The sequence below is a fragment of the Eublepharis macularius genome, chromosome 6 (genome assembly GCF_028583425.1).
Source record: "Eublepharis macularius isolate TG4126 chromosome 6, MPM_Emac_v1.0, whole genome shotgun sequence".
Lineage (NCBI taxonomy): Eukaryota > Metazoa > Chordata > Lepidosauria > Squamata > Eublepharidae > Eublepharis > Eublepharis macularius.
In genome coordinates this window covers 35,670,913-35,688,251 of record NC_072795.1, presented here as the reverse complement: position 1 = coordinate 35,688,251, position 17,339 = coordinate 35,670,913, and the positions used below count along the sequence as shown (strand labels likewise).

The 17,339-nt window shown below is 41.9% G+C and overlaps 1 protein-coding gene across 1 annotated transcript; it reads left to right on the top strand.

The window, feature by feature from the left end:
• The first annotated feature begins 6,742 nt into the window (after positions 1 to 6,742).
• On the top strand, positions 6,743 to 15,939 carry SELENOT (selenoprotein T). Its single transcript, XM_054982984.1, has 6 exons — positions 6,743 to 6,998; positions 10,801 to 10,911; positions 11,474 to 11,600; positions 13,440 to 13,527; positions 14,292 to 14,444; positions 15,233 to 15,939. Exons 1-5 carry the CDS (start codon positions 6,862 to 6,864, stop codon positions 14,414 to 14,416), a joined length of 588 nt encoding a protein of 195 aa, XP_054838959.1. The 5' UTR covers positions 6,743 to 6,861; the 3' UTR covers positions 14,417 to 14,444; positions 15,233 to 15,939.
• The last annotated feature ends 1,400 nt before the right edge of the window (positions 15,940 to 17,339 follow it).

The window sequence follows — 17,339 nt, the reverse complement described above, 5'->3', positions numbered from 1 at the left end:
CGCTGAGAGTTCACATCTCCACTTACAGGGGCAGGGAATTTCCAACATAGTAACATTGTATAACACTAAATGTTACAAAGTGAGATGAGAAGACATGGGCCTTAGAGGCAGTCAAAGTTCTCTTGTCTATGTATTTTATTATGCTGTTTTAATTATTTTGCTGCCTTGGTGGTGATTGTGCATAAAGGGGAGGGGGAAATATAACTGTTGTAAATAGTGAAGCTTTACTTTTATTCAGGCTGTATCTCCAAATCTGAAATTAACAAGGGAGTGCAAATCATGAATCAGTCATGGTCACGGACCAACATCAGCCTTGTGTATGAATAATGGTGCAATCCTTAGCAGAGTTACACCTTTCTAAATTACCTTAAGACACTGTAGAGCCTTGTAATAACATCAAAGGGCATCAGAGGATGAGGAATACTTTAATATAGTAGTTTTTTACCCACTGACTCCGCGAATGTTTTGTTCTATCTACATTTTACGATATTTATGTATTCCTTTAGGAAACGTATATCCTTCATTTTCATAAAAGGCACTCACAGTAGCTCGCATAGACTCAAAACGCTCTTGTGATAGATCTATATTCTTGTGTTACCTTTCAATTCATTTGGACAATTACTGGTCCATGTGTAATAGGCTGGATTTTATTTTCATATTTATTTAACCGATATATATATACTGCCTTTCTGTAATAAATACTCCCAAAGGCAGCTAAATGAAACAAACAAAAACACAATAAAACAGAACATAAAACCAGGTGCATATAAAAGTACTGTACCCACTCACTTTTTTTTCTAAAAAAAAGCCAAGGTAATGCTGAAAAGGGGGAAGTGAATAGTTTGCAAGGAGGGCAGTGCGTGTGTGCTGTGGATGGGAGGAAGCTTTTCTAAAAGGTTCATATGGGTGTTCCTGCTCTAGAATGACACAGCTGAGCACTCAAATGCTAAGGTCTTTTTAAAAAATTGGCACAGGCACAAAGATTTGCTTGTCACTATTCACATCATATTTTATGTTTCAACATCAATCAGGTATGCTATGTACTTTGTATTTTTTTATAGGCTTGCTTTTATTAAATTTGGAAACGTCTGCCGGAAATTATAACGGTTCTTAGAATCAGTTTGTGAGATTCCCTGAAAAGTTACATTTTCTTTCATTGTTCCAACACAGTTTTTTGTCCTTGAGACAGTTACTAAGCCAGCAAAAACAGTTTTTGTAATGAACAGCTGGGTCATCTGTGAAAATAAGTGTGAGTACAAAGAACAATGGCAGTGTGAATAGTTACTTCTGTTGAGCTTAAGATATCATTTGAATGCTTAGAGAACATCATGCTTTAGATGGTGAAAATTAGGTAAGTAGGAACAGGTTTTCACATGCAAGCACACCTTATAAGCTAGCAGCACACTATGAGATGCATTTCTTAGTTCTGGATTTGAGTGAGGATTCTTTCATTTTTGCAGTCTTCAGATGAGTTTAAAGATTTCAATAGATCCAGAGGAGTTAGCCGTGTTAGTCTGCATCTGATGAAGAGAACTGTAATTCTCGAAAGCTTATGCTACAATAAAATTGGTTAGTCTTAAAGGTGCTACTGAAAGATTTCAATGTATTCTTAATTCAAATTTAGGAGTAAGAATATTATGGGAGGGGAGACAACATGGTATAGCCTCATCTCAACAGATCTTGAAAGTTAAGCAGGGTTGGTACTTGAATGAGGGACCACCAAGGAAGACTCTGCAGAGAAAGGCAATGGCAAACCACCTCTGCTTCTCACTTGTCTTGAAAGCCCCTTGCTCGTTCGCCATAAGCTAGTTGCAACTTGAAGGCACACAGGTACATATGTTAAAATGTCATGTATGCTTAAAAGTTCTTAATTGCTATGGTAGTGCTACCTGTGAATTTTATTAACTTATTTATTTATATTATTTATAATATGCCTTTCTCTGAGACTCGAGGCAGATTACACATTGTAAACCAAATACAATCAACAGGATGGAACCTCCAATAATGCAATAAATTTGGAAGTGCAGAATTCTGAAAACAGTTGAAACAAACCTCCTCAGGACACAGTGAAGCCTCCCGCCATTAGCATTCCACACCCTGGGAAACTCTTACAGGATGACTCAGCTCAACCCCACCCCTCCTGAGTAGATACAAATGACCTGCCAACATCTTTTCCACACTGTGACACTGAGAGATCTCTGTCTTTTGGTGCTACACCTCTGAAGATGCCAGCCACAGCTGCTGGCGAAACGTCAGGAACTACAATGCCAAGACCACGGCAATACAGCCCGGAAAACCCACAACAACCATAGTTGAAACAAAGCTTTAAGCATTAACATAACACATTAAATGATGCAGCAATTGCATAATAATATCATGCTTACAGAAACAGACAGTATGTCTTATGCACTGTAGTATATCTCCTTATGGTGGTAGCGAGTACTTGTCGACTTATGGCAACCCCTGGTGGGGTTTTCATGGCAAGAGACTAACAGAGGTTGTTTGCCATTGCCTGCCTGTGCAGCCCTGATCTTCATTGGAGGTCTCCCATCCAATTACTAACCAAGGCTGACCCTGCTTAGTTTCCAAGATCTGATGAGATCAGGCTTGCCGGGCTATCCAGATCATAGCACACAGTTCCTATACTTTTACTATAACATCTTTCTGAAAGCCCTAAATTACCTGGGTTAAAAAGCCCCTCTGAATAATTCATTTTGCATAGTTTGCAAAAAGCCAGCAGGGTGGGAGCCTTCCTCACCTCATAAAGTAGACTATTCCATGGGGGGATGGGACAAAAGAGATGCATGTGTACAGGCAGTTGTTGATTTTGCCCACTGGCAGACTGTCACTTACAGGAGGTCCTGCTCCAATAAGCAAAGCTGTTGTGTCAGAGTATACGAAGTGAAGCAGTTCTACATATATGTGGGACCAAGGCCATGATGGCCTCTGTATGTGATATTCAATAATTTGAAGTGAGCCCAGAAACTAATGGGCAGCCAGTAACTGCACAATGGAGTGCGCTTGGGAGTGACTCCAATTGCACTTGGAGTCTCTGAACTACCTTCAAGGAAAACCTATGTAGAATGCATTACAGTAGTCTAGTCTCAATGTTGTGTGGATCCAGGTGGCTAGATTGGCTGTGTCAAGGTGTGTGTGTGTGGGGGGGGGGGCGGTTATCAAGAAAGTGTTTTTTGCAGCTACCACATTGCCAGGGATTTGGACAGATATAGAGCTGAGTGTCAGGATACTGATGACATCCAGTTCCAGAGCTACTAATGATTTCTCCCAAAGGTCTCTTGTCTAATCATTCTTATCTAATTGTATCTAATCACTTTACAAATAATATTACTTTTAAATAGTTTTTAACTAAAACACTGGTTATTATTGGCTGAGGAATACAAGATTTTCACACTGAACCTGAAACAAACAAAATTCTGATCTTTCTTTAAACTGGGGTCTTGTTAAGTGGTGAATGTTTGAGGCAGTGTTCACTCATCACAACAGTACTGTAGTCTGTTGTTTTAATTGGGCCAAAGAGCCTTTCAGTTTCCATGTGGTTGTTTTAAGGTAATACCCCCTAACAAGTAGGTCTATTAGACTGCCTCAATAGGGCATTTACAGTAGGTATGACACATAAATACATTTCACACAACAGGCAGTATCCATGAGCGGTGTTTACCTGGGTTGGTTCCCCGGGGATGAGAGAGCACTGAAGATTGACGGCATTTTCTAATATTTGCCTTCTTTACAGAAATTTGAACAGAGCCTAGGTGGAGGCAAAGAAGTGCTTTTACACTGCAGCAACTCCACTACCACTTTGAGTTATATAGAAAAGTGATGTCTAAATACTATAAATAAATAAAACACCCCACATCAGATCCCCAGAGAAAGATTCTGCACCCCAAGGTGCTTCAGTGAACACCCTTCTGATTCTCTCTTTTCCTGAATGTAAACTATTGGAAGTCACCTTTTCCAAGCTTTGATGGTGCTTGCAAACAGCCATTTCCTAACAATTAAGAGGCATTGAGGTGCTATCCAAAATCGTTAAAGAGCTCTGTTATTTCCCTTACATCATGGGCTCTACTTCTCATATCATTTTTGGCAAAGCCCACAGGGGAGAACGATTTATAACACCCAGATTCAAAACTCGTAATGGCAGATACCTAAGACAGGCAGAGTATATTATTTACATATATACAGATATAGAAAGTAATATGCAGTGAATCCCAGAGTTCCACCATTCTAAATCCACTGGAATCAATGGGCTTAGCAAGGTGTCTGTTTGGGACTGCACACACATATATACACTGATATGCACGTTTGTGTGTATAAATTTAAATTATCAATATATCTAATTCTCAACATGGGCCAATCTGTGGGTACTTAAATCTGGAGACTGGGGCCATGAACAGACAAGGCAGATCTTTCTACAAACCTAAGAAAAGACCCAGGTTAGCAAAAAAAAATCTGAAATATTTTTTTAAAAAATGCTCTTTCAGTGGCCATTCTGGGGTTTGTAGGCAACCAGCCTTGAAACCTTGGTTTCTGAAAGAAAAAGGCAGAAGGAAGCAGGGCCTTTCCAGGGTTGTTTTGGCCTCATTGGAGCCAGGCCCAGGAGCAACCATCAGGCAACTTACTAACATGCAACATGACTAGGGTTGCCAACCTCCAGGTGGTGGCTGGAGATCTCCCGGAATTACAACTGATCTCCAGGAGACAGAGATCCGTTCCCCTGGAGAAAATGGCTGCTTTGGAGGGTGGACTGTACGGCATTATTACCATTCTGAGGCCCCTCTCCTCCCCAAACCCTGTCCTCTTCAGGCTCCACCCCCCAAATCTCCATGAATTTCCCAACCTGGACCTGGTAACCCTAAACATGACTCATCCAGGACTGGCTGCTTGCTACTGTTCAACAGCAGCCACCTTACAAAAGCCAGTATGGTCTAGGGGTTATAGTTTCAAATTAGGATCTGGAAGGTTCCATGGCAGGTTCGAATCCTCACTCTGCCGTGGAAACTTACTGGGTGAGTTGTTGTGGATTTTCCAGGCTGTATAGCCGTGGTCTTGGCATTGTAGTTCCTGACGTTTTGCCAGCAGCTGTGGCTGGCATCTTCAGAGGTGTAGCACCAAAAGACAGAGATCTCTCAGTGTCACAGTCACAGAGATCTCTCTGTGACACTGAGAGATCTCTGTCTTTTGGTGCTACACCTCTCCAGTTGCCAGCCACAGCTGCTGGTGAAACGTCAGGAACTACAATGCCAAGACCACGGCTATACAGCCCGGAAAATCCACAACAACCATCGTTCTCCGGACGTGAAAGCCTTCGACAATATATTACTGGGTGAGCTTAGCTAAGGCCTACAATCTCAGACTAATCTACCTCACTCAATTGTTAAGAGAATAAAATGGAGGAATGATGTAAGCTGCTTTGGAGCCCCATTGTGAAAGTAAGTTTACCAGGTGCCTGCCAGTGGTGGGCAAACTCCTGGGGATTTGCCCCCTTGACCACCAATTGCCCAGCAATTGGTGGGAGGGCACACACTCCCGGAGGTTGCCTGCCACTGGAGCTGTGAACACAGTCCCAACTGGCATGGCAACATCATTTCCAGAAGTGACGTCATTGCACCGCCCATGGGAACGTTTCCACGCTTCGTTTGGGGCTAATTTGGGCCCCAAATGGGCCAAATCCGGCCCATGTGGAGCACAGGAAATAGTGTGGAAAAGGTGATACAGGGGAAAGTGAGTTGCCCCCACAAGTTCTTGCAGGCCCCTACTGTGCAACTGGGCCCATAGACATACAGAGTGATGTATATATATTCAGATATAGAAAAACATACTCATCAAAATATCATCTTGCTACTCCCTTCCAGTCTTCTGAGGGTAGAGTTGCCAGCCTCCACATGGGGCCTGGTGTTCTGGAATTGTGACTGATCTCCACACCACAGATATCAGTTCCCCTGGACAGAATGGCAGCTTCAGAAAATAGACTCTATAATATCACACCCCAGCTGAGCTCCCTTTTTAGGCTCTGTCCCCAGGTCTCCCAAGAATTTCACTACCCTAGCAGAGGGACTGGGAGGGGAATATTGAGAACCAGTGTGGCGTAGTGGTTAGACTAGAATCTGAGAGAGACCCAGGTTCGAATTCCCACTCTGCTGCGGAAACTTGCTGGGTGACCTTAGCCAGTCATTCACACTCATGAAGGAATTACCTCCAAAATATCCTATCATTAACAGCCTTGCTCGGGGCTTGCAAACTAAAGTTCGTGGCTTCCTTTATTCAGTCCAGCCATCTCATTTTGGGTCTCCCTCTTTTCCTACTGCCACCTTTCTAGAACGATTGTCTTTTCCAGTGAGTCTTGTCTTTTCACTGTGTGACCTCAGTTTTGTCATTTTAGCTTCTAGGGAGAGTTCAGGCTTGATTTGATCTAGAACCCACTTATTGGCCGTTCACGATATTCATAAAAAACTCTCCTCGAACAACACATTTAAAATGAACCCATTTTCTTCCTGTCAGCTTTCTTCGCTGCCCCATCCACACGTGGTAACCGGCCAAGGCAGCTCACACAAAACCTGACCAGCAGGTCCAAAGTCCGTCAATTCACGCTTATTTCCTGAGGATCTCCCCAAGAACCGCCGCCACCCACCCCTGGGGCCTGCGGTGACGCCAGGGCGGCCCTCCCTCGCTCCCTCCTTCTCGGGAGGCGGTTGGCAGGGCGTTTGCCGTCTGCGGCCGGGAATAGGCCCAGCCTCGCGCAGGCGCTTGACGCCGGCGGCTCGCGTGATCGCGGGAGCTGTGCCGTCAGGAGGGCAGCCTCTGGCCGCGGCGTTTCCCGGCTGGGCTGGGCAGGGGGCCGGCACGATGCGGCGGGCGCTGGCCTGGCTGTGGCTGCTCTCGGTGGGGCTGAGCTGGGCCTGGGCGCAGCCGGGGGGGCTGCCGCCCGGCAAGAAGCTGCGCATGGCCTACGCCACGGGGCCGCTGCTCAAGTTCCAGATCTGGTGAGTGCGGAGGCGGCGGCTGAGGCGAGGGCGGGAGGGAGGAAAGTCCGCCGCGGCCTGCAGCGCTGCCAGCCGCCCCTCGCCTAGCGGGGGCGGGAGTTGCACGGCGGCGAGGCCTTTCCCTCCCGGAACCTCCCGGCTGTCACTGACGGGTTATCGGGCCTGAGGAGGAGCTCAAGAGCCGAAGGCCGCGGACTGGAGGGCGATTAGGCCGCCCCGGGAGGCGATGGGAATCTGGGAGGAGGCGGAGGAGGCGGAGAGCAGCAGTTGGGGGACTGGGTGGATGCAGTAACAAAGCGACGATAGCCTCCTCCCTATGGTTGGGGGACGCAGGTATACCGAGCACGTTGGGCTTTGAACGCATCTGCCACTTTAAAATGTTTGTTTATAGTCTGCTTTTCTCACTGAGATCTAAGGCGGATTACATACCGCAGCAAAATGCATTAATAATCAACAGTTAGGACGTTCAATGAACAGATACAATAGGGCATCTTTGAGGAAATCCAGAGAAGTGTAGGTGGTTCCTCCCCAGCGCCTTGACTTTCACAGCAGTCCTGCAAGGTAGGTTAGGCTGAGACCGAGACTGATGAGTCAGCTTCATTGCTCAGGAGGTGTTGTAACACTACCCTCCACATTGGCTCAGATGCCATATATGAAAGGAAGGGAAGGAAAGAAAAATGGAACCTCTTGTGTAATTTCGGCAAATGTATAAGGGCCTTGATGATAGGGAGAGTGATGTATAGGGAGTGAGGAACTAACAGGAAACGGGGTGGAAGTTTGCAAAGACTATTGTTTTATAATTTTAAGTGGATACCCATGTTGGTCTGCAGTATAACACCAGGATTTGAATCCAGTAGCACCTTAGAGATGAACAAGATTTTCAGAAAAAATCTTGTTGGTCTCTTCAGGTGCCACTGGATTCAAATCCTGCTGTTTTCTGTTAAATACATTCTTGCTGTCTGGGGCACATTGCTCAGCTGTGTTCTGTTATGTGTCCCATGCCTCTGTGTTCTTAGTTGATAGGGGTGCTTTTAGTTAAAGATCTTTTTCCTAATGAAGATTGCAGGCTGCATAGATAGGGATTTCCATGGTGAGGGGAAGCAAGAGGTTCCATAGAGATGAAGAAGGAGTGTGCAAGCACACAGAGATGGAGAAAGAGACCAGGGGGTGCTCTAAATTCCAGTGGGACCTGTACATGCATGTAGGATCATTCGCAGAAAGACATGATTGCAAGAATTTGATGTTTTTCTTTCTTTTGTAATGAATTGGGTAAGGTGCTGATTTGCCATGAGCAGACCTATCAAATTGATGTTGCTCTCAACTGTTTTTTTTTTAATTTTTACCCTCACTTCAGTCACAAAGTATTTAAGGGAAAGAACTTGTAATTTTCACCTATAAATATGGAAATAAAGTTTATGTGGCACTTCTGAATTCAAGCTGTAGTCAGTGGTGTGTTTCAATGAGCCATTTCAAAGTTTCCAGGTGGGTAGCCGTGTTGGTCTGTAGTAGAAGTGCAACATTCAGGTCCAGTAGCACCTTAAAGACCAACTAGATTTCCAGGGTATGAGCTTTTCAGAGACAGAACTCTCTTCATCTGGTTATGAATTCTGCAAAATTAGCAGATGTTAAAAATCTTGCCTTCGTGTTACTGCTTTTTTTTTTTAATCAAAAAGCTTAGCTATGTTAGTCAGTGGTAGCAAAATTACACAAGATTCAAGTAGCAGCTTTAAAGATTTATAAAATTTATTTCAGCATAAGCTTTGATGGGCCAGAACTCATAGCTTCAGATGCAAGCTATTTTTTTAAAAAATACTTAACGGAGGAGTAGCAGCTGAAGTTGAAGCACCGTTTTGGTTTCTGCCTTGGCCATATAATCTCTTTCGTGATCTTTCTTAGAGCTTCTTGTAAGCTTCTTGAGACAGTGAAGCTTTTAAAATCAAGGATGTTTTCACTTACAGCTATTTTTAACAGGCATTGTTGCTGCTCTTGTGTACCAATGTTACATCAGCATAGCAACGCATCACAACTGAGACCAAAAGGAAAGAAAACCAGATACATTTTGCATTAGTCTTTTAGATTCCCTATTTTATTACTTAACCTTATAAAAGTTACTGTATTTGTAGTTGGGGCTGTATTAAGCAATGAACTATAGATTGGAACAAGAATTGTTCAAGTTTTTGTTGTTATTTTTAAGAGGCTACTCCCTTATGGTTGAAGAGAGTAACATAAAATAACACCTTTCAACAATGTAAACGAAAGCAAAATTTATAAAAGAAATCTACCTAACAGGCCTACTGTTGCAATCATAAAGATACTGATCTGGAACTAAGTCTTGTTGATACCGAATACATGTTGACACACATCCACTACCAACCGTATTTCAACATCTGACTGGTTGTTGTAACTTACCTCCAAACTAGGTTCATCAATAGGCAAATAAAATGTAATGATGTTTTTTTATTACGGCTCTTTGAGCTGGTGATTACAAATTAAAGGAATTGGCTTCTTCTGGGCACATTTAAACTTTTGTTGCTGGCAAGTTCTCTTTCGTTACTAGTGGATGTGTAACTGTTGCTTAGTGTAATATATTCATGTGCACAGTTATACAGTAAGCTATACTACATGAGCCAGCTGATAAAGACCATTGTAGGTCAGCGGATAGGCACACCTACCCTAGTCAAAGGGCACTGTGCTCCCCTCATACTTATAAATGCTTAACAATGCAAAAGTTTCTCTCTGCTACGTGCAGTTTCCCTGTCTCTGTAACTGATCAGCAAAAGACAAACAATCTATTTCCTCAGCCATTGTTTCTTGCTGTATGCCTGCTATGTTAAATAAAGCACGACTGCCCAAATGGGGCAGTCTGATGCTCAGAATCTTCAACCCTGTGTCGTTTCATTCCTACAGACCATAAATCTCAAGAACTATTATAAACGGAGCAAACAAAATAAAAGGCCTGACTACGTAGTTGTCGTACCAAAAGACTGTAGGCTTTTGTACAGTTCTTACATCTCTAAAAGATGTTGATGCATAAGGGAGGGTTGCATTGTTGCAAGGTTCTTCACTATGGTCCTGTCTGTTGCCAAAATTAACATGTAGGCTGATAAATTTCATCCTTTTAAAAAAATTATTCAGTATACATAACAAAGTTGGTGGTGGAGAGTGTCCTCAAGTCATAGCTGACTTATAGTGATCCCCTAGAGGGATTTTCATGGCAACAGACTGACAGAGGAGGTTTGCCATTGTCTCCCTCTGCAACTCTGGTCTTCGGTGGAGATCTCCCATCCAATTACTAACCAAGGCCAATCGTGCCTTAGCTTCTGAGATCTAATGAGATCAGGCTCACCTGGGCTATCCAGGTCAGGGCACATAACAAAGTTACATAGGCAAAAATAGACAGGTCTCTGCCTCACAAGAAGTTTATAATCTGAAACAAACAGTTGGGGAAGCAGAGAGAGGAGGAAGAATCATAGAGATTGATGTAGGCCTTGAAACTTGCTTGCAGTTGGGATTGAGGATGAAGAACATGAAGGCTATGTGGGAAGGTAAGATTTGAGGAGAAACTTGAAGACAAACAGGGTTTGTCACATACCTTGGCGGGGGGAGGGTTACAAGCATGGATGCAGAACAGAGGACTGGGCAGAGATACGGTAAGAGACCTTATAGAATCTGAGGGTGAGAGTAGGAAAGCAGAAATGAAATTGTCTTTATGAAAAATCTGCTTATAAAGAATTGAATCTCTGATGAGCTGGAAACCAGTAGTGAGAATACAGAGTAATAATGTTAAAACTTTTCTGTTCAGTGTTTCCTGAGGATACAGGCGGGTGTTTGAGGAGTACATGCGGGTTATTAGCCAGCGGTACCCAGACATCCGCATTGAAGGGGAGAACTACCTTCCCCAACCTATTTATAGGTAAGTTACTTATGCACTTAACATACAGTTTCTAGCAATTTGAATAGATTACATTCTGTAACATGAGGAATTGATTAACCTAATATCTCTGGCAAGAGTTCAATTGTATGAACAGACATGGATCTCTGAATTGGAGCAGTAAGTCCTGTGCAACCAGAGGTTGCAAATTAATAATGATATACTACTTCTGCTGTGTTGACAGGGTGGAAAGTATCTCTCAGAATGTTCACAGTAATGCAAAATAAATGTAGAGTGCTTTTGACATTCTGATAATTTGAAAAAATGTTCACCTATTGTAGTCTTCTTACAGTGCAGTCCTGTGTGGAGTTATGCCAATCTGAACCCATTGATTTCAACGGGCTTTATGCTGTAGTATTTCTGCATAGGATTGCACTTTTTAAAAAAAAATGCAACATCTTCAAATAGCATGTGTTCTAAAATAATCAACTAAATAAAGTAAAAAAATAGTGATGTTAAGTTCAGTGTGGCACGGTCCTGGTCTTTCGGTTAGGATGAAATTAGCTACAGACCTCTTTAGTGATTGATGTCTTTCTTTTGACAGACATATAGCGTCTTTCCTGTCAGTCTTCAAACTAGTGTTAATAGGCTTCATTATTGTTGGCAAGGATCCTTTTGCTTTCTTTGGCATGCAAGCTCCAAGTATCTGGCAGTGGGGCCAAGAAAATAAGGTACAGATTCCACTTTTTTCTTTAAAATGTGTTTTGTGATGTGATAGACCTTCTGGCAGGCAGGCTAGAAGTAGCGCTGTCTCATTGTCTGTCTTCAGGAAGAAGTAGACGGTGTCTAGTGTGGTGACCTGGAGGAGTGCGCGCTAGTTTGTAAGCTTTTGAACTTGGTATTCCTGGATAGATGGAATCTAAGGGACAGATTGAGGTCTGCATGGTAAAAGCTCCAGAAGATTTAAACTAAGTTGGAACACTTGGGAAAAATTTGTTTGTTTTACTCTCCTATAGTAGACTGGCATTTTCAAGGTGATTCTTTCTTGATCTGTGTAACATTCATTAATGACGCTGTTTGATCAAGTTAAGTGCCCTACCCCAGCTACAACTGTATAGAATCTATTCCTGAACCCCAAACCTTCTTTTTCCCCTACAGGGAAATAAGCGAAGTTCCATTTTAGTTTACCCCTGGACTCTTCCTTGGTATATACAAATGGACAAAGTACAAAAGTTTAAATACTAGGGCAGGATGTGCCAGAGGAAGTGTAATCACAGCATCAGTAATCTACCTCACAGTGGGCTAACATCTGGTAAATTGCCAAACAATGACAGGCCAGTTCATAATCACATCTTTGGGCACTCTGGGTTATTTTAAGTTTGCCAGTGATGGTGTAGATTGACAGGGGGTTAGTCCTCTTCACAATCTAGCGTGCTGCCAGTTAGAGAACTGGTGTGGGCCTTCCTGGTGAAATAGAAAAGGTCCAAGGGATGCGCACGCGCATACACTCACACATCCACAATAATTATAACAGTGAAATAGCAAGACCTACAACACTTGCAAACATAGAACATCACACAGACTGGCTTCATATAGCTAACTAAGCTATAACAAGTTTTACTTTTTGCTGTCTCTGAGAATGTGAGTGATGAGAAGGAAAAATGAATATGGAAACCTTTCTCTCCTTTGTTTGAAATGCTAATAAAAAATATGCAAGGGTGGGTGTGGATGTGCATTTTGCTACTTATGAGTAATGATTGTTTTGAGTTTTTTCAAGGCTTGGGTCTTGGATTTTCCTATGCTTCCCTGCTGCTTCCAGTGACGTCACTGGGGCTGTTGTGAGAAGTCCTGGAAGACTAGAATGTAGTTGCACTGCCCTATGAGTAGTCTGAACTGCTTTGCTTTTGAGCTAGCAACCAAATTTTTGATCTGTGATCCAAAGAACATCTTCATTGTTGGAAATTCTGAATGATTTGTTTGAAACAACTGAGCTAAGGAATGGGTTAAGCATTTGTATAATATCCTGGACCTGTAAGAAGTTTATTAGAGGAGCTATAGTCTTTTTATGATTAGCTGAAACTTAACCTTTGATTGTGAGATCTTTGAACACCATGTTACTGAAGATTGCATCATTTCATCCTTGGTGTATGAGAACAAAAGGATATTTAACGGCTGGTGTAAAGGGAGCAATACCACTAGGGTTTAAAGCAGAAATAGTAGTAAGTTGTGTTAACAGTAAGCAGGTTGTGAACATGTGATATGGAGTAGTTGTTTATCCACTTAGTAAGGGAGACATTATATTATATACAGTACCTTTTTTCTAGTGTATAACTTGAGTATGCCCGATTTCCCATTGGAATGCATCTTCTGTTATATTTTTATAAATTAGTGTATCTTCATACATTAATACACTTCATGTTAGATGGGACAAGTTTTAATTTGAGAGTCAGAAATAAATGAAGGAAATGTTAAGAATGTCATCTGAATAGCTGTTTCTTGATAGGGGAGCTAGTTAGTTCAGTAGCATAATATTGAGGCAGCAGCTGACATTAATACTCTTTAACTTCTAGGTCTATGCTTGTATGATGGTTTTCTTCCTGAGCAACATGATCGAGAACCAGTGTATGTCAACAGGTGCATTTGAAATAACTTTAAATGGTAAGTTCTGAACAGCTTTTTTCTTTGCCTACGAACATATTCCCATTGTCTTTGGGGCTTAAGTGTGTGTATGTGTTAGGGGGTCATGATATGTGTTATCCGGAGGGGAAAAGTGGCACGAGCCCTTAGGCTCACTGTTTGCCTCAGAGCACACATGAATTGTTCATACGTAAGTCATGAATGAAGTCCCCCAAATGTTCACAAATAAACCAAAGCCTAAACTATTAAAACCTTTCTATCCTGTCTTATCTTTTTGGACTCAAGTTTGCGAACAGTGTAATAGCCAATTTGCAGATCCATGAAATTAAAACGGATTGAAATATAGTTTACCCATTTAAAAGTATTCAGACTTAATGCCCCCAACAGCTAAAACACACAGGATTGGCAAACTCACAGACGACTCAGTTGGAAAAATTCACCCTCCCCCTGATTGAGGGCTACCTTAGATTCCTTCCTCAGTGCAGCAGAGTAGGGAGATCACCTTTGTAAAGGACGGGGCCCATCATGGAAAATGCCCAGAGGGATTTAGACAAGAATAAAGTTCAAAGTTTTGTGTTGAATTTTCTCCAGGAAGTGTTTTTGAATCTTTGCTTGGTAGAGATGAAAGCATCCCAGTGTATCCCAGATGAATATAGCGAAATTAAAGACGTATAATAATAGCTTTAGTTTGGCAACAATAGGCTGTTCTTACACTTTAGAAAAGCAGACGTGTGTGATAGCTACTTACCTATGTTTTTTTTCTTCCTTGTTATTTCTCCTATTAGATGTTCCAGTGTGGTCTAAGCTGGAGTCTGGGCACCTTCCTTCCATGCAGCAGCTTGTTCAGATCCTTGATAATGAAATGAAACTCAATGTGCACATGGAGCAAATGCCACATCATAGATCATAGCCCCATCCATCAGTACTGAAAACTTCTTGTAAGTTTGGTTTGAAGATTGCTCGGCAAGATATTGATCTGGGGCAGGGCTTTTTTTCAGCCGGAACGTGGTGGAATGGAGTTCTGGCACCTCTTGAAAATGATCACATGGCCGGTGGCCCTGCTCCCTGATCTCCAGACAGAGGGGAGTTTAGATCGCCCTCCACGCCATGGTGCAGAGGGTGATCTAAACTCCCCTCTGTCTGGAGATCAGGGGGCGGGGGCACCGGCCATGTGACCATTTTTACTGAGGGTGATTTAAACTTTTAAAAACTCCCCCCCCCCCCCGTGTTCCAGCTGACCCAAAGTGATGTCATTGCACGGTCCAGAAGCATGCGCGCACTTTGCGCATGCACATGTGGTACCAGGGGCAACACCTCCCGCCAGGAGTTGCTCCCTGTGCTGGCAACTCACTGAGCTCCACCACCTCTTTTCCCAGAAAAAAAGCCCTGATCTGAGGTATAGATCATGAGGTATAAAATAGGTCATTGGGTATCATAAACACCATACATAAGTTCGGTTTCAGGACAGCTTCTGATCAGGAATTTTTAGAATATGCTGGCAGGCAGCATTTTTCTTTACTATATATCCTCACTAGTTTTCTAAGGGATTTATTTCTTGAAGTTTTTGCAGTGTGTAAAAGTTCATTATTTCGGCTTTCTGGGCTTCTGTTCTTAACAGAATATTGTGTGGCTTCCTTGGCAACACTGGGTATAGAACATGTTTGGATTTTAAAAAAATGGATCTTTCTTTGTTTATGGAACGTCATGGTTTTGCTTATGTTTTCAGACATTAAGAGACACTTTCCAAAGGCAGCATGAACGAAATGAATGATGGCCTGTACTGAAGACAGCAAGCTGTTGGTACAGACTGGATGCTCTCCTCGCCTTCATGTTGTTCCTCAAGAAAATCTTAATGCAAGATCACTTTCAGTGCTGGCATGTTTCCAATTACTGCACATCCACGGAGTGCAATAATACTGTATAGATTTTTTTTAAAGTTAATTCAACCAGTTTGGCACTAGACAATGCAGGCATTAACAACTTTTGTTTTATATTTATGTCTAGGAAGATGGCAGAATGAGTTAGTATCCTGAGTTTTTCCTTGGCAAGGAAAAATGTCTGATAGCTTTATATGCAATTTATGTTCTATTTGTAGTTTAAAATGGATCTGTTGGTTGTCTCAAACTGGTTTGGATAATAATTGATGGCTGTCAAACATTGCTGATTTGGCTATGTAAGTTTTGTATATTTTCAGAGTATATTGCTGAGTGAATGGTGCAATGTATACTAAATTATATAAACAAAATTATATACAGAGTAACTGCCCCTAACTTTGTGGCTTCAGAGAAGACCAACTGCTCTTCAAATTCCCTTGACATTTTGAAGTCTGCTTTGTGGACCAGTCTAAGTGGTCAGATACCTGGACCTTTATACTGTCCTAAATATAAACTAAGCAAAGTGATTTAAATAAAGAGATTTCATTTACTGTGTGAAGCATTTTGAATCATAAATGAATTTGATAGTTGCCTGTCTAATCTTGAAGATAAATGATGAAAGAAAATTGCTTGTATGAAACCTCGAATTCTTGGGAGTCCTCAAAGACCATCATGTCACAAGTGGAAATGATCCCAATAAGTAATTAATAGGGTAGCATTTAACTTAGTTCTGAAAATGAGCACCACCCTACTCTTTCCTCCTTGGTTGCATAGAAAGGAAGGTAAAGTTTTTTGCTTGGCCTGAAGAAGAGGTTTTCTTGGCAGAAGAAAGGAAGTTCACGCAGAATCAAAATGTAATTGTTAAGCAAATACAGAAAGTATTGACTCCTCTAAAGAGAATGAGGGGAGTCACTGCCCATTCTTCCTTTCAAGCATCAATAGATTCGGGATTTTTAAAAAGACAAAAGCTTCTTCAGGTGCTTTATTATTATAGAGTAACTAGAACTTATCAACATTTGAAGGCTGTAATAAAGTACATACGCAACACGCAGCACACCTTTGGGCTTTTGCATGGATAGCAGGGGGAGGAGACGTGCAAACTTTGAATGCTGCATCCACTGAGAGTTGAAAAGCTGTGCTTGATTTTTTAAAAAAGCAGTTCTCTATCTAGTGTAGCCAGATCGAGTAATAAATTACATCTTTCCTTTAAAAATGAATATGCTCAGAGATTTGGGAAGGTATGCTGAGAGCAGCATGGCAGCATGTTCATCAGTGGCATTTTTCCCTGTGAGCCCCAAAAGTTAATCTACAGTTACTTTTCTTCAGTGTGAAAGGGTCATGTGACAAGAATCTAATCACAACAAAACAATAAAGATACAAGTGAGACCTGGACTATCAACTGTCATAATCACAAAAATCTTCCCAGCATGCTAAGGATATATGCACAGGAAATTTATGTGGGAGTAATCAGAAGTGATTTCTTTTGCAGTCCAAAGAGGATATGGCAGCGTCCGAAGTCGTACATTACTCCCTTGATTATGCAATGCCGACATTTATTTGCAGCTATACGAGTTCCTTTCTGCTAAGTTAGGGTAAGAATGCAAACATAGGTGAAGCGATCATGTTACACTGTATTCTTGACTCAGTATTCTGACTTATAAATAGATGACCTTTTAATAGTTTTGTTGCCATCTTGTGTGTGTGTCTTAATAAACCTGGTTGATTTTAAAATTTTCAGTTTGTATCATGAATAGCAACGTAGCTGGATCTCTTTAACATTTTTGTAAGGTAAAGGCCACTAAAATGCTATTTATGGACTAAATAAATTGTACTGTTAGTATCCTGTTGACCAACTCCTGGGCCTTTTGAGTATCCCATTAAATACCTTCAGGGTTGGGGGAAGTAATGTATCAAATCTTTTATTGATCAAACTTTTTATCCTGTTCTTCCAAGGAGTTC